The 16286-nt window shown below is 45.7% G+C and overlaps 1 protein-coding gene across 1 annotated transcript in view; it reads left to right on the top strand.

Moving 5' to 3' along the window:
* The window catches only part of ITSN2 (intersectin 2), a gene marked incomplete at its 5' end in the record, with an annotated part of 77032 nt that overhangs the window by 8804 nt on the left and 51942 nt on the right, over positions 1 to 16286 (top strand). Inside the window, 7 exon segments of the mRNA XM_015427449.1 lie at positions 7253 to 7389; positions 10651 to 10737; positions 10739 to 11097; positions 11623 to 11744; positions 13284 to 13462; positions 14073 to 14214; positions 15025 to 15230. Of these exon segments, the coding sequence (XP_015282935.1) occupies positions 7253 to 7389; positions 10651 to 10737; positions 10739 to 11097; positions 11623 to 11744; positions 13284 to 13462; positions 14073 to 14214; positions 15025 to 15230 (1232 nt within the window).

Here is a 16286-nt window from a genome sequence, read left to right as displayed (position 1 = left end):
CTCTTCCTGGCTGTGTTGGACGCCTCTCCTCGGAAAGATTTTTCTTCTTCGTTCTGGCTCTGTGTCTGAACTCGTCACCTCTTGCTCGGTGTTCATTGTGCACCACCGACTTGAGAAGTGAAAGACCGTGAGCTGCCAATGTCAGCGTTTTGCAGTTCCTGGTTCTCCCCTCTCCCCCGTACACTGGTTCTGTGTCTGAACTCGTCACCTCTCGCTTGGTGTTCGTTGTGCACCACTGACTTGAGAAGTTAAAGACATCAGCTGCTGATGTCAGCGTTTTGTGGTTCCTGGTTCTCCCCTCTCCCCCGTACAGGGGCAGATCAGGATATTAAAGCAATCCCGGAACGCCCTCATCAAATGTGGCTCTGTCCCATGGTGCCAGCACGGTCCCAGGGCTGCTTGGCTTGGTTCTGGACAGCAGCGATGGCCGTGGCAGTGGGTGGAAGCTTGCCCTGTTGTCATTGTTGTGCCTTCTGGGTCCAAGCCATCCCCCCTGAGACTGCCAGTACCACAGGGGCCACTTGGCTCCCCTTGCTCCTGGCCACCAGGGGGCCTCTGTGCAGCAGCCCACCAGGGGTTTTCCTGGGGAAAGAGCTACTGTGCCCCATCCCACATGGCAGCAAGACCACTGTAGACTGAATTAACGCTTACGTGGATGGCCCAGGCTAACCTGATCTCATCAGATCTTGAAAGCTAAGCTGGGTCGGTGCTGATTGGCACTTGGATGGGCAGCCATCAAGAGAGTCCCAGTGGCAACCCATGTCTCTTCCCTTGGAAACCTCATTGTGGGGTCACCATACGTTGGCTGTGACTTGACAGCAATTTCCACCACGAGTCTGAGTAGGGTTGCTAGGTCTTACCTGTCTGCTGGCGGGGGGCTCCTGACTTGGTACTGGGGTCTTCTGGTATACATGCAAAGTGTACGCACCGCGATGACGTCACCTGGAAGTGACATCATCACACTGTGCATGTTGTACAGGGGATGCTCTAGCATTTGGTTAAAAACTCTATGGTCGCCATAGAGTTTTTAACCAAATTCTATAGCATCCCCTGTACAATGCTGGGTACGTTGTGCATGGGGTGCTCTAGCATCTAGCTAAAAACACTATGGTCACCATAGAGTTTTTAGCTAGACGCTAGAGCATACCATGCGCAACGTACCCAGCACAATGACATCACCTCCAGATAACATCATCACATCGGACGTGGCAGGGCTCTTTGGGTGTGGGGCTCCCCGCTGGCCAGCTGGCTGGCGGCGAATTGAAGTCTCCGAAATTAGGGGGGAACCCGCCCCCCATCGGGGAATTGCCAACCCTAAGTCTGAGTTAACGTTCCTCAACATTGTATCAACCATGCAGAAGTGCAAAATAATGTTTTTAATATTCCTGTGGCTAATAAAAGCGGGCCACGTAGCAAAAACAGATAGGATGGCCGTCTGTTCCCACCTACTTTTTCACCATGTAACAAGAATCAGGACGGCTCTTGCTCTGAATCATTCAGTTTCTGGTTTGCAGCAGTATTGGTGTGAACCATTAATGCTGTATGATGGGGGTCCCAAACATGGTGCCTGTGGGCACCGTGGTGCCCGCCAACACTTTTTTCTGGTGCCCACCAAGGGTTTGAAGGAAGTGGATGGGGCCAGGTAGGGCTTTTGCCCAGCAAGGCTTCTGATTGGCTGTTGGAGATTTGATTGGCAGTGCAGATTTTTTAAAATGTAGCTTTGGCAGCAGCTGCCACCAGAGCACAAAGGTCTACACTGTGTTAACTGAAGTTAAGCTCTGACAATTATCTTGTGGCTGGCTCCTCCTCCTGCAGTAGCCATTTTGTGGCAGCCATTTTGTCGCTGTGCATACCGTGCTGTGTCAGAATTCCAAATCTGCCCGCAGGCTCAAAAGGGTTGGGGTCCCCTGCTATATTACTAGTGTTGCATAGATGTGTAGATTGTATAATGCTATCGACAATAATGGGGGGAGGCGGGATTTGGTGCCTTCTTCAAAAATTGAGGTGCCACCATTACTGCCTGACATGCTTATTGGGAATGGTTCAGATGGATCCCATTACAATTCTAGCAGTTTCCTACCTATCTAACCAATCCAGTGCGCAAAGTGTAATGGCTTTATTAAAAATTATCTGCCTTATCTTGCAGTGTGACACTGTGGATGATTCTGTTCTCCAATGCCTTTTGTGTCTGCTAAGCTGTCTGAACAACCTCTTCCTCTTACTTAAGGTTATTTTCTAATCTTTGCCCTTTTTTTGCGTTTAATTATTTCACAGTTTCCTCTGTTTTTTTTAAATGTTGCGTTTCTCGAGCGTTTAACTGAAAATCTTGCTTAAGCAACCTATCTGTGCTACGGAATGTGAATAGAGCTTCTTTTTTTCCCCTTTGCCTTTCTACTTGCTTATGACGACTTTCTGCATATAAACACTTTCTGCTTGAAACTATATCAAGTTAGTCTCGCTAGCAAATTGGCTCTAATATCGTCAGTTACTTAACATAAATGTCACCAGCTTCTTAGATAAGACTGACAAGGGACATGTAATGTATTGCATGTTGCTTTCTGTCTATCATAAGGGTTAAAGAGCTATCTGTAATGGAATCAAGGCTGGTTGGGCAGGATTGTCTTCTTTAAAAAGGCCTGAATTTCACTAGACCGGTCATTTCAGCTAGGCATCAAAAGAAAGACCATTGAGAAGGTTAGAGTAGGTTTTTGTCCTTGTTCTGAACATGCAGGGAAATCTTCATTTTGTGTGAAGATTTTTGTCTCCCCAAATCACTTAGAAATTAAAATGTGGGACATCGCCTCCTTTCCCTTGTGAATTTGTACATTGCCTCTTTTTTTTTTTAATAGCCCCCCGTAGGGGATTTTTTAATTTGCATTTACTAAAAACTACAATGAAATTATGGAGGGAGACTACACACTATAGGAGAAAGAAAAGAAAACCCACTAAAAACCCAAGGGTTGGAGATCACATACGCTTGTAAAAAGTTTGCTTAACAATGGTAAAAAGCTTTCTTTAACATTGAGAGTGATCAATCATCATCATAGCTTGTGAAATCTTCCCAACAAATCTGACTATATGAAGAGTAATCCAGGAGAGTCGCCATTTAACTTAGACACAAATTTCAGAGAACACTCTTCATATGTAGATCAAATAGATCTCGCCAACAGATATGCATACTGACCGCTGGACCTCCACTCGCTTGATGGGGTGTGCGTAGCTAAGTCCTTGCCGGAACACAGCAGAGAGACCGTCGGAGCAAAGGGACCCCTTAATTTCCCGACAGCATGCCGGGAAAGAGGCGACCCTCAGCGCTCCATGACTGGAGACTCTTCGCAAGAGTCTCCGGGGGGTGCGTATGTTCGCACCCCCTAACTGCTGATTTGCAAGCCGCATCCCTGGGAGAACCCAGGTGACACAGCTGCCATTAGCTTGCCGAAAACCCCGCCCCCTGTACATTGCCTCTTGACAATACAAACACTTGGCCGTAGTGCCCAGTTTCAGCACCCTCACTACCCTCACGTACATAGTATACTTAGCAGTACCAATGCACCTGTTTTAATTTTGTTCTGGACACATGCTATGTTTGTTGCTGCAATGCAGTGTGTTGCTGCCATGGGGTGCGGTGCTTTTTACAGATCATGAAAACAATGGATTGAGGAATATGAAGCAAGTGATTGGCTGGTCTGCTTGGACGTATACAAGACTTCCATTCAGTTTGTAATGGGAGACTTACCATCCCTGGATTTCTTATCAATTTGAGATTGTTGCCTTGACCTGGACAGCCCGGGCAAACCCGATCTCGTCAGATCTCAGAAGCTAAGCAGGGTCGACTCTGGCAAGTACTTGGATGGGAGACCTCCAAGGAATACCATCAGTAGGGAGGCGGGGGCAGGCTTTATTCAGCCACCTCACTGAATATCCTCCAGGCCCCCACTATAGGTCAGTCACCAGAGGTCTCCCTTACTTCCAGGTACACATACACTTGCACGTACATGCACACACACACACACATGCCCATATGAAAAATACCAAAAAAATGAGAGAAGGTATTCAGATACTTCCAGCCCCAGTCAGTGTGAAAGATATTAAAGTTGTTATAACTTTAAAAATAATAAATTCTTTGGGGGATTACTAAATTACCACCAAATATTGTGTCAGTTTTCATCAATGGGAGGAAAAAATCAAGAAACTGTACCATAATCTGGGGATGAAATTTCTATTTCATCTTAAACCAGAGAAAGAACCACCTTCTCTGGATATGTATTGGCCAATTGTTGTTCGAATCAAGATGTTGAAATGTGGACAATTTTACCTCTAGGCTAAAAAAATGAATCCCCAAGTATGTTAATAAAATCATGCAGGTTTTTTATCTGGTAGGAAAATGCCAGGTAAAGGTGTTTGATACATACATAAAGGCGTTTGATACATAGCATTATTAAAATGAAACAAATATAAAGAAACTTATGCTATTTTTTTAAAGACTTGGAGAAGGTTTTTGACTGTGTAGAGTGGGAAATATTCTATCTAGATACATATACTTAATGTAAAGCTAGAATACTGGTGAATGAGAGTGTGTAGAATCTGTTTAAATTGTTTGGGAGGGCATGGCAGAGGTGCATCCTGTCCTTTGGTTGTTTTCCCATGACTGTTGAATAGCCATGACAATAGCTACAAGCAGTTTTAAGACAAGAGATTAGATCTCTTTCTTCACTGGTGATGTTGCATTAACGGTAGCTCCCTTGAATTCTCAGACTCTCTGTCAATTCGGATTCATATGTGGATCCAGAGAGAGTAAATCAAGAATAGGTGTCTAAACATGCCAACGAGGTTGAAATAAAAGTTTCTCCGTCCCATGGAACTCTTACCTGGCCCGGTATCTTGAAATCTGGGCCCATAAGGACATTTCTGTGGTTTGGTTATAATCATTACAAATTACAAGTGAAAGCAAAGAATTGCACTTTTGATCTGCTTTGTCATGAGCAAAGGAGAGCAATGCCCCCAAGTTCAGTATGGGAGAAAGTAAAAGTGTGTCCTTGAATTCCATCCATGTTTGGCCACGGACTGTTCTTGTGAAGGGAAGAGAAGGAAGATTTTTTCCCCCTCATCTCGTAAATGCCGCTGGTTGTGGGCTTGCTACTCTGCCTCAGAGAACTCCTTCAGAGCCATTGATGAGCAGATCGACTCGTGTCTGTGTAGGATGGCCTTTTAGTCTACATAGTCCTACTCGGGTTTCATTTCTTAGGCATGCAGGATTATGAAATGATAGGCAATATTGGGAACCACCACACATCACAATAACCCCTCATGTGTGTGTGTGTATTTAGTGAGCTTTAAAAATACTAGAAGATATTTCTTTTTTTAAAAAAAAGATTGCCCAAAAGAGTTGTTGTGGTTATTCAAATAATGAGCAACTAATACAGATGAAAAGAGTAAGAGTCCAGGAGCACCTTAAAGACGATCAAAATTTGTGGTAGAGTATGCGGTTTCGTGAGTCACTGCTCACTTCTTCAGCTGTGACCCACGAAAGCTGTGACCCACGAAAGCTCACACCCTACCACAAATTTGGTTAGTCTTTAACGCGCTACTGGACTGTTACTCTTTTCTACTGCCACAGACAGACAAACACAGCTACCCATCTTGATCTAATACGTGCAGAAAGTTTCTTCAACATGGTAGAGTGCCTTCTGAAATATCTGCAGTCAGAATGCTGGCATTGGCTTGTGAAACATATATTGGCTCCGGTCACACGGGCCGGAAAATGTGGGGGGGACGCGTGGCTGTTTGCCCCGGGGCAAAATAACGCGCGGTTGCGTGATCAGACCTCCCATGGAGGTCCCGTGGTTAGGGGGGAGCTGCCAATCACAGGACAATCCTTGTCCTTGAATTCCATCCGTTTGGCCACGGACTGTTCTTGTGAAGGGAAGAGAAGGAAGATTTTTTTCCCCCTCATCTCGTAAATGCCGCTGGAGGTACTAGTTTTTTACAGCGCATCTTCGGAGGGAAGCCTCGGGTGAGCCACGGGAGCTCTACGCTTCCCAGATGTGGCGGTGAGATCACGCCCGGAAAATCCGCCTATCTTCTGTCTATCTAGCGTGCCTAATGCTCCGTGTGACCGCAGCCCTTGTTGCCCTTTTCATTGGTATTCAGTAGTCAGTACCAGTGTTCCCTCTAAGGTGAGTTAGTGTGAGCTAGCTCCGTTTTTTAGCCTCCGGCTCACACATTTTTGTCGTAGCTCAGGAGGATGGCTCCAGAGCAAACAAATTTATGCAGCAGCCAAATTGCTCACTCACAACTTTAACGCCAGTAGCTCACAAAGTAGAATTTTTGTTCACAAGACTCCACAGATTAGAGGGAGCATTGGTCAGTACTGCACATAGATGCTGAAGAAATTTAAGGGTCAGTTATGTTGCATCTGACTGAAACTGTTCCTGGGATTTTGAACTTGCGTGCATACTGCTTGAAAAGCACCGGCAAGCCACAAGATGATTCCAAATCTAAAGGGATGCAGAAGTAGTCAGTTGTTTTTCACTTTATGGCCTGTTCTCCACTTGGTTCCTTAGAAAGCGAAACAAGTGGATTCATTAAAGGTCCCGGCACAAAAAAATACCCTGCCAAGAGCCGAGGGAGGAATTATTCCTGGTGCTCTTGTGAACGCAGTCTTGGTAACATGGATAGTTTCTTCCTTTTTGTCACAAATACAAGAATCATATACTCCAGTCTATATCTGTACAAAAACATTGTATGTTTTCTTAACTTGTAATATTTGGTATCCTTAACTGTGTGTTTGCTGGGAGTTAATGTAAGTGTGAAAAGCCTTATATACCTCTTATAGTTCTCCCCCCCCCCCTTCAGAGAGTAGAATAGCAAGCCTAAGCCATAAGCTGAATTCTGTGCCAAGTACCCCTTTCCTTTAATAATTCCCTGGCTTTTTCTCACATACTGATCAAGGTACTTTGTAGTTCTAGTAAAATGAGCTAATTGTGCCGGTACTCAATTCCCCCGTGTCTAACTGCAGGAAGGTTTTCTTGAACTGTAAACATCAGGAAAAACTGATAAATCTGCTGGTTTTGAATTTTGCTGCTTGACTTTATTGTAAGGGAGACGGTGGGTTGTTTTGTGTAGTGCGACCTTGCTGGTTGGCATCAGGGCTAGGATTGCCATACACGCAGTCACTTTAGTTTTCTTAAATTAAAAAGGACCCCCCCTCAGTTTTGTGTTTGCTCATTTGCCTCTTACGTTTCCTTACCAGGATTTAAGGGAGACCTACAACACCCAGCAGGTAGCCCTGGAGCAGCTCCACAAGATCAGACAAGATAAAGTCAGAGAGCTCGAGAAGAAGAGAGCCGAGCTGGTGCAGAAAAAGAAGCTGGAGGAGGAGGCTTCACGGTAATGTGATGAACAAAAATGGTCCTGTTTTCACTCAAAAATTCTCTCCCCCCCCCCCAAGTACTCTCTCAAGTGGCAGGTTAAAATAGGCTGGTGTTTAGAGGACGGGGGTATTTCGGGTGGCACCTGATACTTCAAGTTTACTTCCTGTTTAATATTAGCTTGTGTTATCTGATGCTTTGTATTTAATATCACAATTGCAAGGTTTCAGTTGACTGCCTTGATTGGTTGTACCATTAGACAAGTGGTCGATACATTTCTAGATAAGGTTAGCATGGCTTGGGGCTCATGCTCACATTGGTATACAAACACGAAGCCAAACGAATAAGGATTCTTATGGTCCAAGCCTCAGGGAGAACACAGTCCACAGAAGACCAGCTATGTTCCTGTAGCATCACTTTCTTAACAACGAGCTACATGGGTTGCCAGCTGCTGGCAACCACAGAGTTTCCTGCAGTTCCTAGAGTGGTGTGACATCACTTCCAGGTTTCCCCTGGAAGCAGGGCCAGCAACAGGAGCAGTGGCTGGCCAGAGGAACTGGGGGTGGGAGATAGGGTTGCCAGGTCTTACCCGTCTGCCAGTGGGGGGCTCCTGGCTTTGTGCCAGGGTCTTCTGGTGTGTGTGCAAAGCGTACACGCCAAGATGATGTCATCACGCCGGGCATGTTGTACAGGGAACACTAGTATTTGACTAAAAACTTTATGGTCACCATAGAGTTTTTAGCCAAATGCTAGAGCATCCCCCACACAGCGGGTTCTTCTGGGATCAAGAGAGAGATCTTGGAGTTGTAGTAGATAACTCGCTGAAAATGTCGAGACAATGTGTGACTGCAATAAAGAAGGCCAATGCTATGCTGGGGATTATTAGGAAGGGTATTGAAAACAGATCAGCCAATATCATAATGCCCCTATATAAATCAATGGTGCGACCTCATTTGGAATACTGTGTGCAGTTCTGGTCACCACACCTTAAAAAGGATATTATAGCTTTGGAAAAAGTGCAGAAAAGGGAGACTCGAATGATAAAAGGGTTGGAACACTTTCCCTATGAGGAAAGGTTAAGGCGCTTAGGGCTCTTTAGCTTGGAGAAACGACGACTGAGGGGTGACATGATTGAGGTTTATAAGATTATGCATGGGAAAGAGCAGGTAGAGAAAGAGGTACTTTTCTCCCTTTCTCACAATACAAGAACTCGTGGGCACTCCATGAAATTGCTGAGCGGTCGGATTAGAACGGATAAAAGGAAGTACTTCTTCACCCAACGAGTGATTAACACATGGAATTCACTGCCACAGGAAGTGGTGGCGGCTACGAGCATGGACGGCTTCAAAAGGGAATTAGATAAGCATATGGAGCAGAGGTCCATCAGTGGCTATTAGCCACAAGGTGTAGATAGGGACTCTGGGGCAAGGGATGCTCTGTCATCTTGGTGCTTGGGGCGGGTCAACAGTGGGAGGGCTTCTAATGTCCTGGCCCCACTGCTGGACCTCCTGATGGCACTGGTATTTCTGGCCACTGTGTGACACAGAGTGTTGGACTGGATGGGCCTTTGGCCTGATCCAACATTGGCATCTCTTATGTTCTTATGGGATGGGGCTCCCCCACTGGCCAGCTGGCTGGTGATGAATTGGGGGGCCCCAAATCAGGGGAACCCCTGCCCCCATCAGGGAGTTGCAAACCAAGAGGAGAGATCACGGGATGGACGGTGGAATTGAGCTGAACAACCGTGATGTATTATGCCAAGGAAATTATCCACAGACTGTTATGTTCTTCTCCCTTTGTGAAGAAGAAGTGTACAATAGACCCAACAATCCTTGGGGCTGACGATTTAACCCCTGCCACGTGGGTTTTCCAATTCGGTGTTTCTTTAAAAATTACTCCTAGGTATTTAAATGAACTGCATTGATCAACTGGGTTACCAAGAATACCCCAAAGAGAAATTTTGGGCTTTCTTCTGAAGACCATTACTTTGGTCTTTGCATAATTAACATTGAGAGCTTCTTCGCTGCAGTATTGCCCCAGTTGGTGTAAAAGTTTTCTCAAGTCTATTTTGGTCAGTGAGATTAGGACCATATCATCTGCATATAAAAGAATTGAAATTTTCTGTTATCCCAGGGAGGGTGGAAAAAAATTGCGGGCCTGACAGAAACTCCGTTATGTCGTTTATATACAAATTGAATTAGGCTGAGGGCCAACACGCATCCCTGCTTAACTCCTTTACTGATGGAGATACTACTAGTTAGGGAACCAGCGGTTCCCACCCTTACTTGGGCACGAGTGTCCCTATGAAGCTCTCGAAGTAGGAATAGTAGCCGCTTGTCAATGTTCAATTTGGGTTAGGGGTGGAATCAAATACAACCAAATGTACAAACGCAACATAAAGTGCCGTAAAGTGACTTTGTTGGACCATTTATACCAGCGTACGCTAATTGAGAAAGGGCAGGGCTATTTTGGGGCAGGAACGCACAGGAACGGAGTTCCGGCTGGCTTCCGAGTTGCCCACGCCTACAGCCAAAACCTCTGTGCTTGCATGGCTATAGAGGGAAGGCCTGGAGAGTGACCCCGCCCGCCTTGGAGTCCACCCGCCTTGGAGTTCAAGGCGGGCGGGCCAGGGGGGCCCCTGGAAGGATCAGGGAAGCATTTAAATGCCTCCCTGTGCCTCCCCTCCCCTCCAAGGGCCGGCTTGCCTGGGCGCTCTGCAGCCGCGGGGCACCCGGGCAAGCCAAGGGAAGGCATGGGGGTGTGGCCTAATATGCTAATGAGTTTCTACTATCGGGTGTGGACTATTTTGCTAATTAGTTCCTGCTGGCCTTTTTCTACAAAAAAGCCCATGTAAAGGGTTTGGCAGTGGTCTATGGTTCCACACCCTTTTCAAAATCCTGCCTGTGAGGGGTGGATAATTTGTTCCTCCGCCACCCAGTCTTCCAATTTTAGCAGCAGGTATTATCCAATATTCAGTTTACACGGAGTAATTCAATCTCTCAAAAATCATTCATAATAATGCCATCAGCACTAACGGACTATGCATATCAGGTCTCGTTTCACTGACAACTTTGTCAGAGTGTAGAGCGTTGAAATTTAATTCATTCATTTAACAAGCAGTATGGCCATTTTTCATGGTGACTCTCATCATCATTCTCAGGAAGAGAATAAGGCCCTACCCAGAGCATCTCCTTTAATAATCTGTGCCAGTGCTCATTTTTCTGTGAAAATACAGTGAAGGTTATTTCATTGATGGTGTTTTCCCTACTTTTTCTTTAAGAAAAGCAAAACGGGACAAGGAGAATCTGTGGCAAGAGAATATCCGGAGGGAGGAAGAAGAGAGAAGAAAGAGACTACAGGAAGAGCTAGGAGAAAATCCACGAGGAGCAGCAGAAAGCCGAGGAGGCCCTTGCACGAGAGGAGGAAGCCCAGCAGCAAAAGCTAACGGATGAAAAGAAAACGAAGCAAGCAGAGATGCTCAGGGATGCCGAACTGCAGAGGCAGAAGCAGCAGGAAGACGAAAGAAGAAGGCAGGAGCAGATTGCAAGAGCGGCAGAGGAGAGACGCAAACAGCTGGAGGAAGAGAAGCGGAGAAAAGACATGGCGAACCTGCAGGAGTCCGAGAAACCCGAAAAGCCCGTTTCTCAGCTTCGCTTAAACGAGAGATTTGCGGGGCTCCTGAAACAGGCGGAGAGTCGCAACCTTAAGTCAACGTTGAAAAACGAAGGTATCCTCGTGCCTCGTGGAGATACAATTTACTGGGTAGCTTGATATACTTTGCCATTTGAGACCCAGTTTGGTGTAGTGTTTAAGAGCGCAGGCTCTAATCTGGGAGAACCGCGTTTGATTCCCCACTTCTCCATATGCAGCTGCTGGGTGGCCTTGGGCAAGCCACAGTTCTCTCAAAGCTGTTCTCTCAAGAGCAGTCCTCGAAAGAGCTCTCTCAGTCCCACCTACCTCACAGGGAGTCTGCTGTGGGGAGAGGAAGGGATGGAGATTGTAAACTGCTCTGAGACTCCGAGTGAAGGGCAGGGTATAAATCCAATCTCCCCTTCCTCCTCCTCCTCCTCCTCCTCCTCCTCCTTCTTGCCTGCATGGTATCTTCTGGTGCTTTTAGTTAACTAGCCTTTTTTTAAAACCATAGTTTGAGCTGGAAGCTCTTTTAGTGCCCTTGGTGCAAACCCTGTGATGCTGTTTTGGAGAAAACACCCAAGGTGGGCAGCCTATAATGAATTCTCCCTTGACTTCTCAGGCCGTACTGTGAGTGCCTCTGATTCTAGGAAATCAGCTGCCTTTGTGAACTACAGAGCTTTATACTCCTTTGAAGCCAGGAATCATGATGAGATGAGTTTCAATGCTGGAGATATAATTCAGGTAAGAAATACAATTTAAATACGGATGACTGGGGCGCTGGCTTGTTATTTCCTTGAGTTCCAAAGAAGACGTCTATTTCTAATGAAATCTGATTGTTCACATCTCTGCAAAACAGGGGTGTCAAACATGCAGCCTGGGGGCCAAATCAGGCCCCTGGAGGGCTTCTATCAGGCCTGCAGTGGAACTGGCTGTCTTCTGCTTCTTCCAGTTCTGCTGCTGCTGCGTCATCGTAGGTTTGCAGCTTACAGATACACACCTGAACAGCATACTCAAGATTGCAACAGCACAGACATTTTGATGCAATAATTCAGAGCAAGAGGTGTCAGTTATCAGACAGTGTTAAATAAACAAAATATTGCAAGAGTGCTAACGTTTTAGGTATGTTTTTATTTTAAGTAATAAAAAAAATCTTTGTGTCTGTGTCCTTTATCAAGTTTATATCTCCGCGACCTGGCATTACATTTTATGACACACGTGGCCCGGCCCCACCAGGTCTCGTTTATGTCAGATCCGGCCCTTGTAGCCAATGAGTTCGACACCCCTGCTGCAAAATGTATTGAACAGCAGCAACAGCAAATTAAAATGACCTATCTGATCATTGAAGTAGTGGGAAACTGATACTGTGATACAAGGGCCCCCCAACCTTTTTGAGCGCATGGGCTCCATAGGAATTCTGGCATAGTGCAATGGGCACAGCCCAAAAATGGTCACTGAAGCTTACCTTCAACCATGCAGTGAAGATGTTTGTGCTGTGGTGGTACCTACCAGTGTTCCCTCTAAGCTGAGTTAGTGTGAGCTAGCTCACAGTCTTTTTAGCCTCCAGCTCACAGATTTTGTCTCGGCTCAGGAAGGGATGGCTCCAGAGCAAACTGCAGCAGCCAAATTGCTCGCTCACAACTTTAATGCCAGTAGCTCACAAAGTGGAATTTTTGCTCACAAGACTCCACAGCTTAGAGCAGTGGTGGCGAACCTACGGCACGGGTGCCAGAGGTGGCACTCAGAGCCCTCTCTGCGGGCATGCGTGCCATCGCCCCAGCCAGGCCCAGACCGTCATTAAAGTGTCGAATTCTCTGCCAAATAATTTTCAGTAAATGAAAGCATTTGGGATTGCTTTCCTTCCTTTGTTTGGATCATCTTAAGTTAATGTATGGGTTGTTTTTTCTAAAGTAAAACCTCCGTATTCAGGTTAGATTGCCGTGTTGGCACTTTGCGATAAATAAGTGGGTTTTGGGTCGCAGTTTGGGCACTCGGTCTCGAAAAGGTTCGCCATCACTGGCTTAGAGGGAGCATTGGTACCTACTGCTGGGCAAAAGCTGTACTGGCCCCACTCCCTTTCTATAAACACTTGGGGGCCAGGAAAAATGTTGCCAGGCAAGATGGTGTCCACGGGCACCCTTTTGGAGACCCCTGCTTGTAACAGTTTAGTGACATCCCCAGGGATCTTTGTTGAGTGTGTGTGTAAATCCAACTTTGTTGGTCTTAAAGGTGCCACCGGACTCAAACTTGGTGTATGTTTGTGTATTGCAAATGTTTCTTCAGGTAGATGAGAAGACGGAGGGAGAGCCTGGCTGGTTATATGGGAGCTTCCAAGGACATCTTGGGTGGTTTCCTAGCAATTATGTAGAAAAAATACCTGAAAGCGAGAAAGCGTTTCCATCTCCGAAGAAAGCCTTACTTCCCCCTATGGTATCTCTGCCAGCTGCCTCAGTTCCTGCAGAGTAAGTAGAACATCACCTCAACCCACCACATAAAGCTTGGTGGAATTTTACAAATTACAAACTACGAACATGTGTGCGCGCGCCTCCTGCCAGCTGTGGTGTAGTGGTTAAGAGCGGCGGACTCGAATCTGGAGAATCGGATTTGATTCCCGCTTCTCCACGTGAAGCCTGCTGGGTGACCTTGGGCCAGTCACCGTTCTCTCTGAGCTGTCTCAGCCCCACCTACCTCACAAGGTGTCTGTTGTGGGAAGGGAAAGGAGATTGTAAACTGCTCCGAGGCGCCTTCAGGTAGTGAAGGCTGGGGTATAAAACCAATTCTTCTCATTATTATTATTATTAATGTACAGAAGAAGTCAACCTGAACGCCAGGGCTCTTAGGCAACATCCTTTTAGTCAGTCCTCCAAGCCAACTGGTTGACTGCTGCAGAAAACCAGATGCTGGACTCGATTGACCACTGGTCTCGTCCAGCCAGGCGCCTCTTACATCCATAAGAGTCTTCTGAATTGTGAAGAGCACAGCCCCAAACACTGCAGGTGTACCTTGCCTGCCACATGACCACTAAGAAGTCCAGCTGTTGGCATTATTTTTAAAAAAATGTTTGTTTTGCAGGCCGCTTTCACCAGGTAAAGCTGCGGATGAATCAGATTACCAAAATGTGTCTTTCTCAAGCCTAAATGTTAACACGTGGCAGAAGAAATCTGCCTTTACTCGTACGGTTTCCCCGGGATCTGTTTCTCCCATCCGCGGACAGGTATGTTTTATTAACAAGGGAGCTGTTTTATGTCCCTCTGTCTTTGTGTAACAGTGTTGACCTAGGATATGGGGGACCCAGATTCGAATCCCCACTCGGCCATGGAAGTTTGCTGGGTGACTTTCAGACAAATCCTCTCTCTCAGCCTAAGCTACCTCACAGGGTCGTTGTCAAGATAAAATGGAGGAAAGGAAAACGATGTAAGCTGCTTTGGGTTCCCATTGGGCAGAAATGTGGAGTATAGATGAAGTAAATAAATAGATGTACCTTCACTATAATAGGAGGAAGATAATACCTAAGTCCTGGCTTGAATCATTGGACTTCAAGCCGTGTAACAGAAGAGTGCAACATGCATGTATATCTAGCAGCCTTTTATACAAATCTTTTTTTAAAAGATGTATCTGGAATCTGCCTTGAGTCCTAGTAAGAAAGATGGGACTATAAATGACAATAGATTTTTAAAAAATTAACTTTTCTTGAGGTTTTATCGGCTGATGACTAAATTTGCCTTAATTTATTTGAACGGGGGCCAGATAACAAAAATCTAAAATACACAGTTGGGGAAACTGAGCTGCCTTTAGTGGCAAATGTAAATAGACCTCAATATCTAGTGTTCAATAGGTCATTTATAACATCAAGTAGTCTATATTCAGGGGATGCCCTGCCCGTTCTCTGTGCCGCTTAACGCCCGATTAAACAATTGCAGGTGCTGCATTGCAGAAATTCCGTAGTTGCTGTTTTAGGAAATACTTTCTAAGAAGTGATTCACATTATTGAAACTGATGCGTTGGTTTTTTGTTTTTTTTGCAGGGTCAAGTTGTGGAGAACTTAAAAGCCCAGGCGCTCTGCTCCTGGACCGCAAAAAAAGAGAACCACTTGAATTTCTCCAAAAGTGACATCATTATTGTATTGGAGCAGCAGGAAAACTGGTGGTTTGGAGAAGTAGGAGGAGGAAGAGGATGGTTCCCCAAATCCTACGTGAAGATCTTGCCTGGGAACGAATACCAAAAAGAAGAGTAAGTGATGTTCCCTGGACTTCTTGAAACAGACACATTTGAAAACCTGCGTCCAGGAGACTAAACGGCAGGCCTGGATCCAGAAGGGGCATGTATGTGCCTTCCAAGGACCCACTCCTGGGTCCCCCGGCTCACTGCTCCTTGTCCTTTGAGCATTACCCAGCCCTGTGGGTCCTCAAGGTTAAACGCACACAAATAAAGCAGACCTCTAAAATATATATATTTATGTAAAGGTTAAAAAAGATTTCACTATGCAGTACAATCTCTATTGCTTAGCAAAAGAGAAGATAAAGATGCTAGCTGTTCTATTTAATACACTAGATACCTGGTATTAGATGGGATATCTTCTTCTTGCAGCATAAAGATCCACGGAGTAGCATAAAAGCATTCTACATCTTGCAGTCCATCATGATGTTTCAAAATGTTAAAACCGTGATAACCTTACTAATGAGCAGTTCTTACAAATTCATTTTATATTTAAATTAACAGTGCATTACATATAACCAGGGGTCTTTTCCTAGAAAAAGAGCTGCAGGAGCTCATTAGCATACCATATGCTAATGAGCTACTAGGCTATTAGCATAATAGCTCATTAGCATATGCAACGCCCCCTGACATTGCCGGAAGTGATGTCAGAAGGGGAAGCAAAAGGGGGGGAGACATCTTCAAAAGCCTCCCCTTCCCTTCCCAGCTGTCCTGCCTAGGCGGGCTGGGGGGAGGGGAAGCGAAGAGAGAATGGGTTTGAAGAGCCCTGGGTTTGAAGTTTAAACCCCTTCTCACTAGAGTTGGGCCACAGAAGAAGGAAAGAAGGAAGGAAAGAGAGAGAGAGAGAGAAGGAACGAAGGAAAGAAAGAGTGAAAGAAAGAGAAGGAAAGAGGAAAAGAAAGAAGGAAAGAAGGAGGGAAAGAAAGAGCGAGAAGGGAAGGAGGAGGGAAAGAAGAAAAGGAGAGAATGAAAGGAGGGAAAGGAAGAGCGAGAAGGGAAGGAGGGAAAGCAGTAAAGAGAGAGAAGGAAAGAAAAAGGAAAAGAGAGGAAGGAAGGAAGAGAAGGGAAAGA

This window comes from Gekko japonicus, unplaced genomic scaffold (genome assembly GCF_001447785.1).
Source record: "Gekko japonicus isolate JY-2015 unplaced genomic scaffold, Gekko_japonicus_V1.1 scaffold2999, whole genome shotgun sequence".
NCBI lineage: Eukaryota > Metazoa > Chordata > Lepidosauria > Squamata > Gekkonidae > Gekko > Gekko japonicus.
The sequence above is the reverse complement of the archived record's forward strand: the minus strand, read 5'-3'. Positions and strand labels throughout refer to the sequence as shown.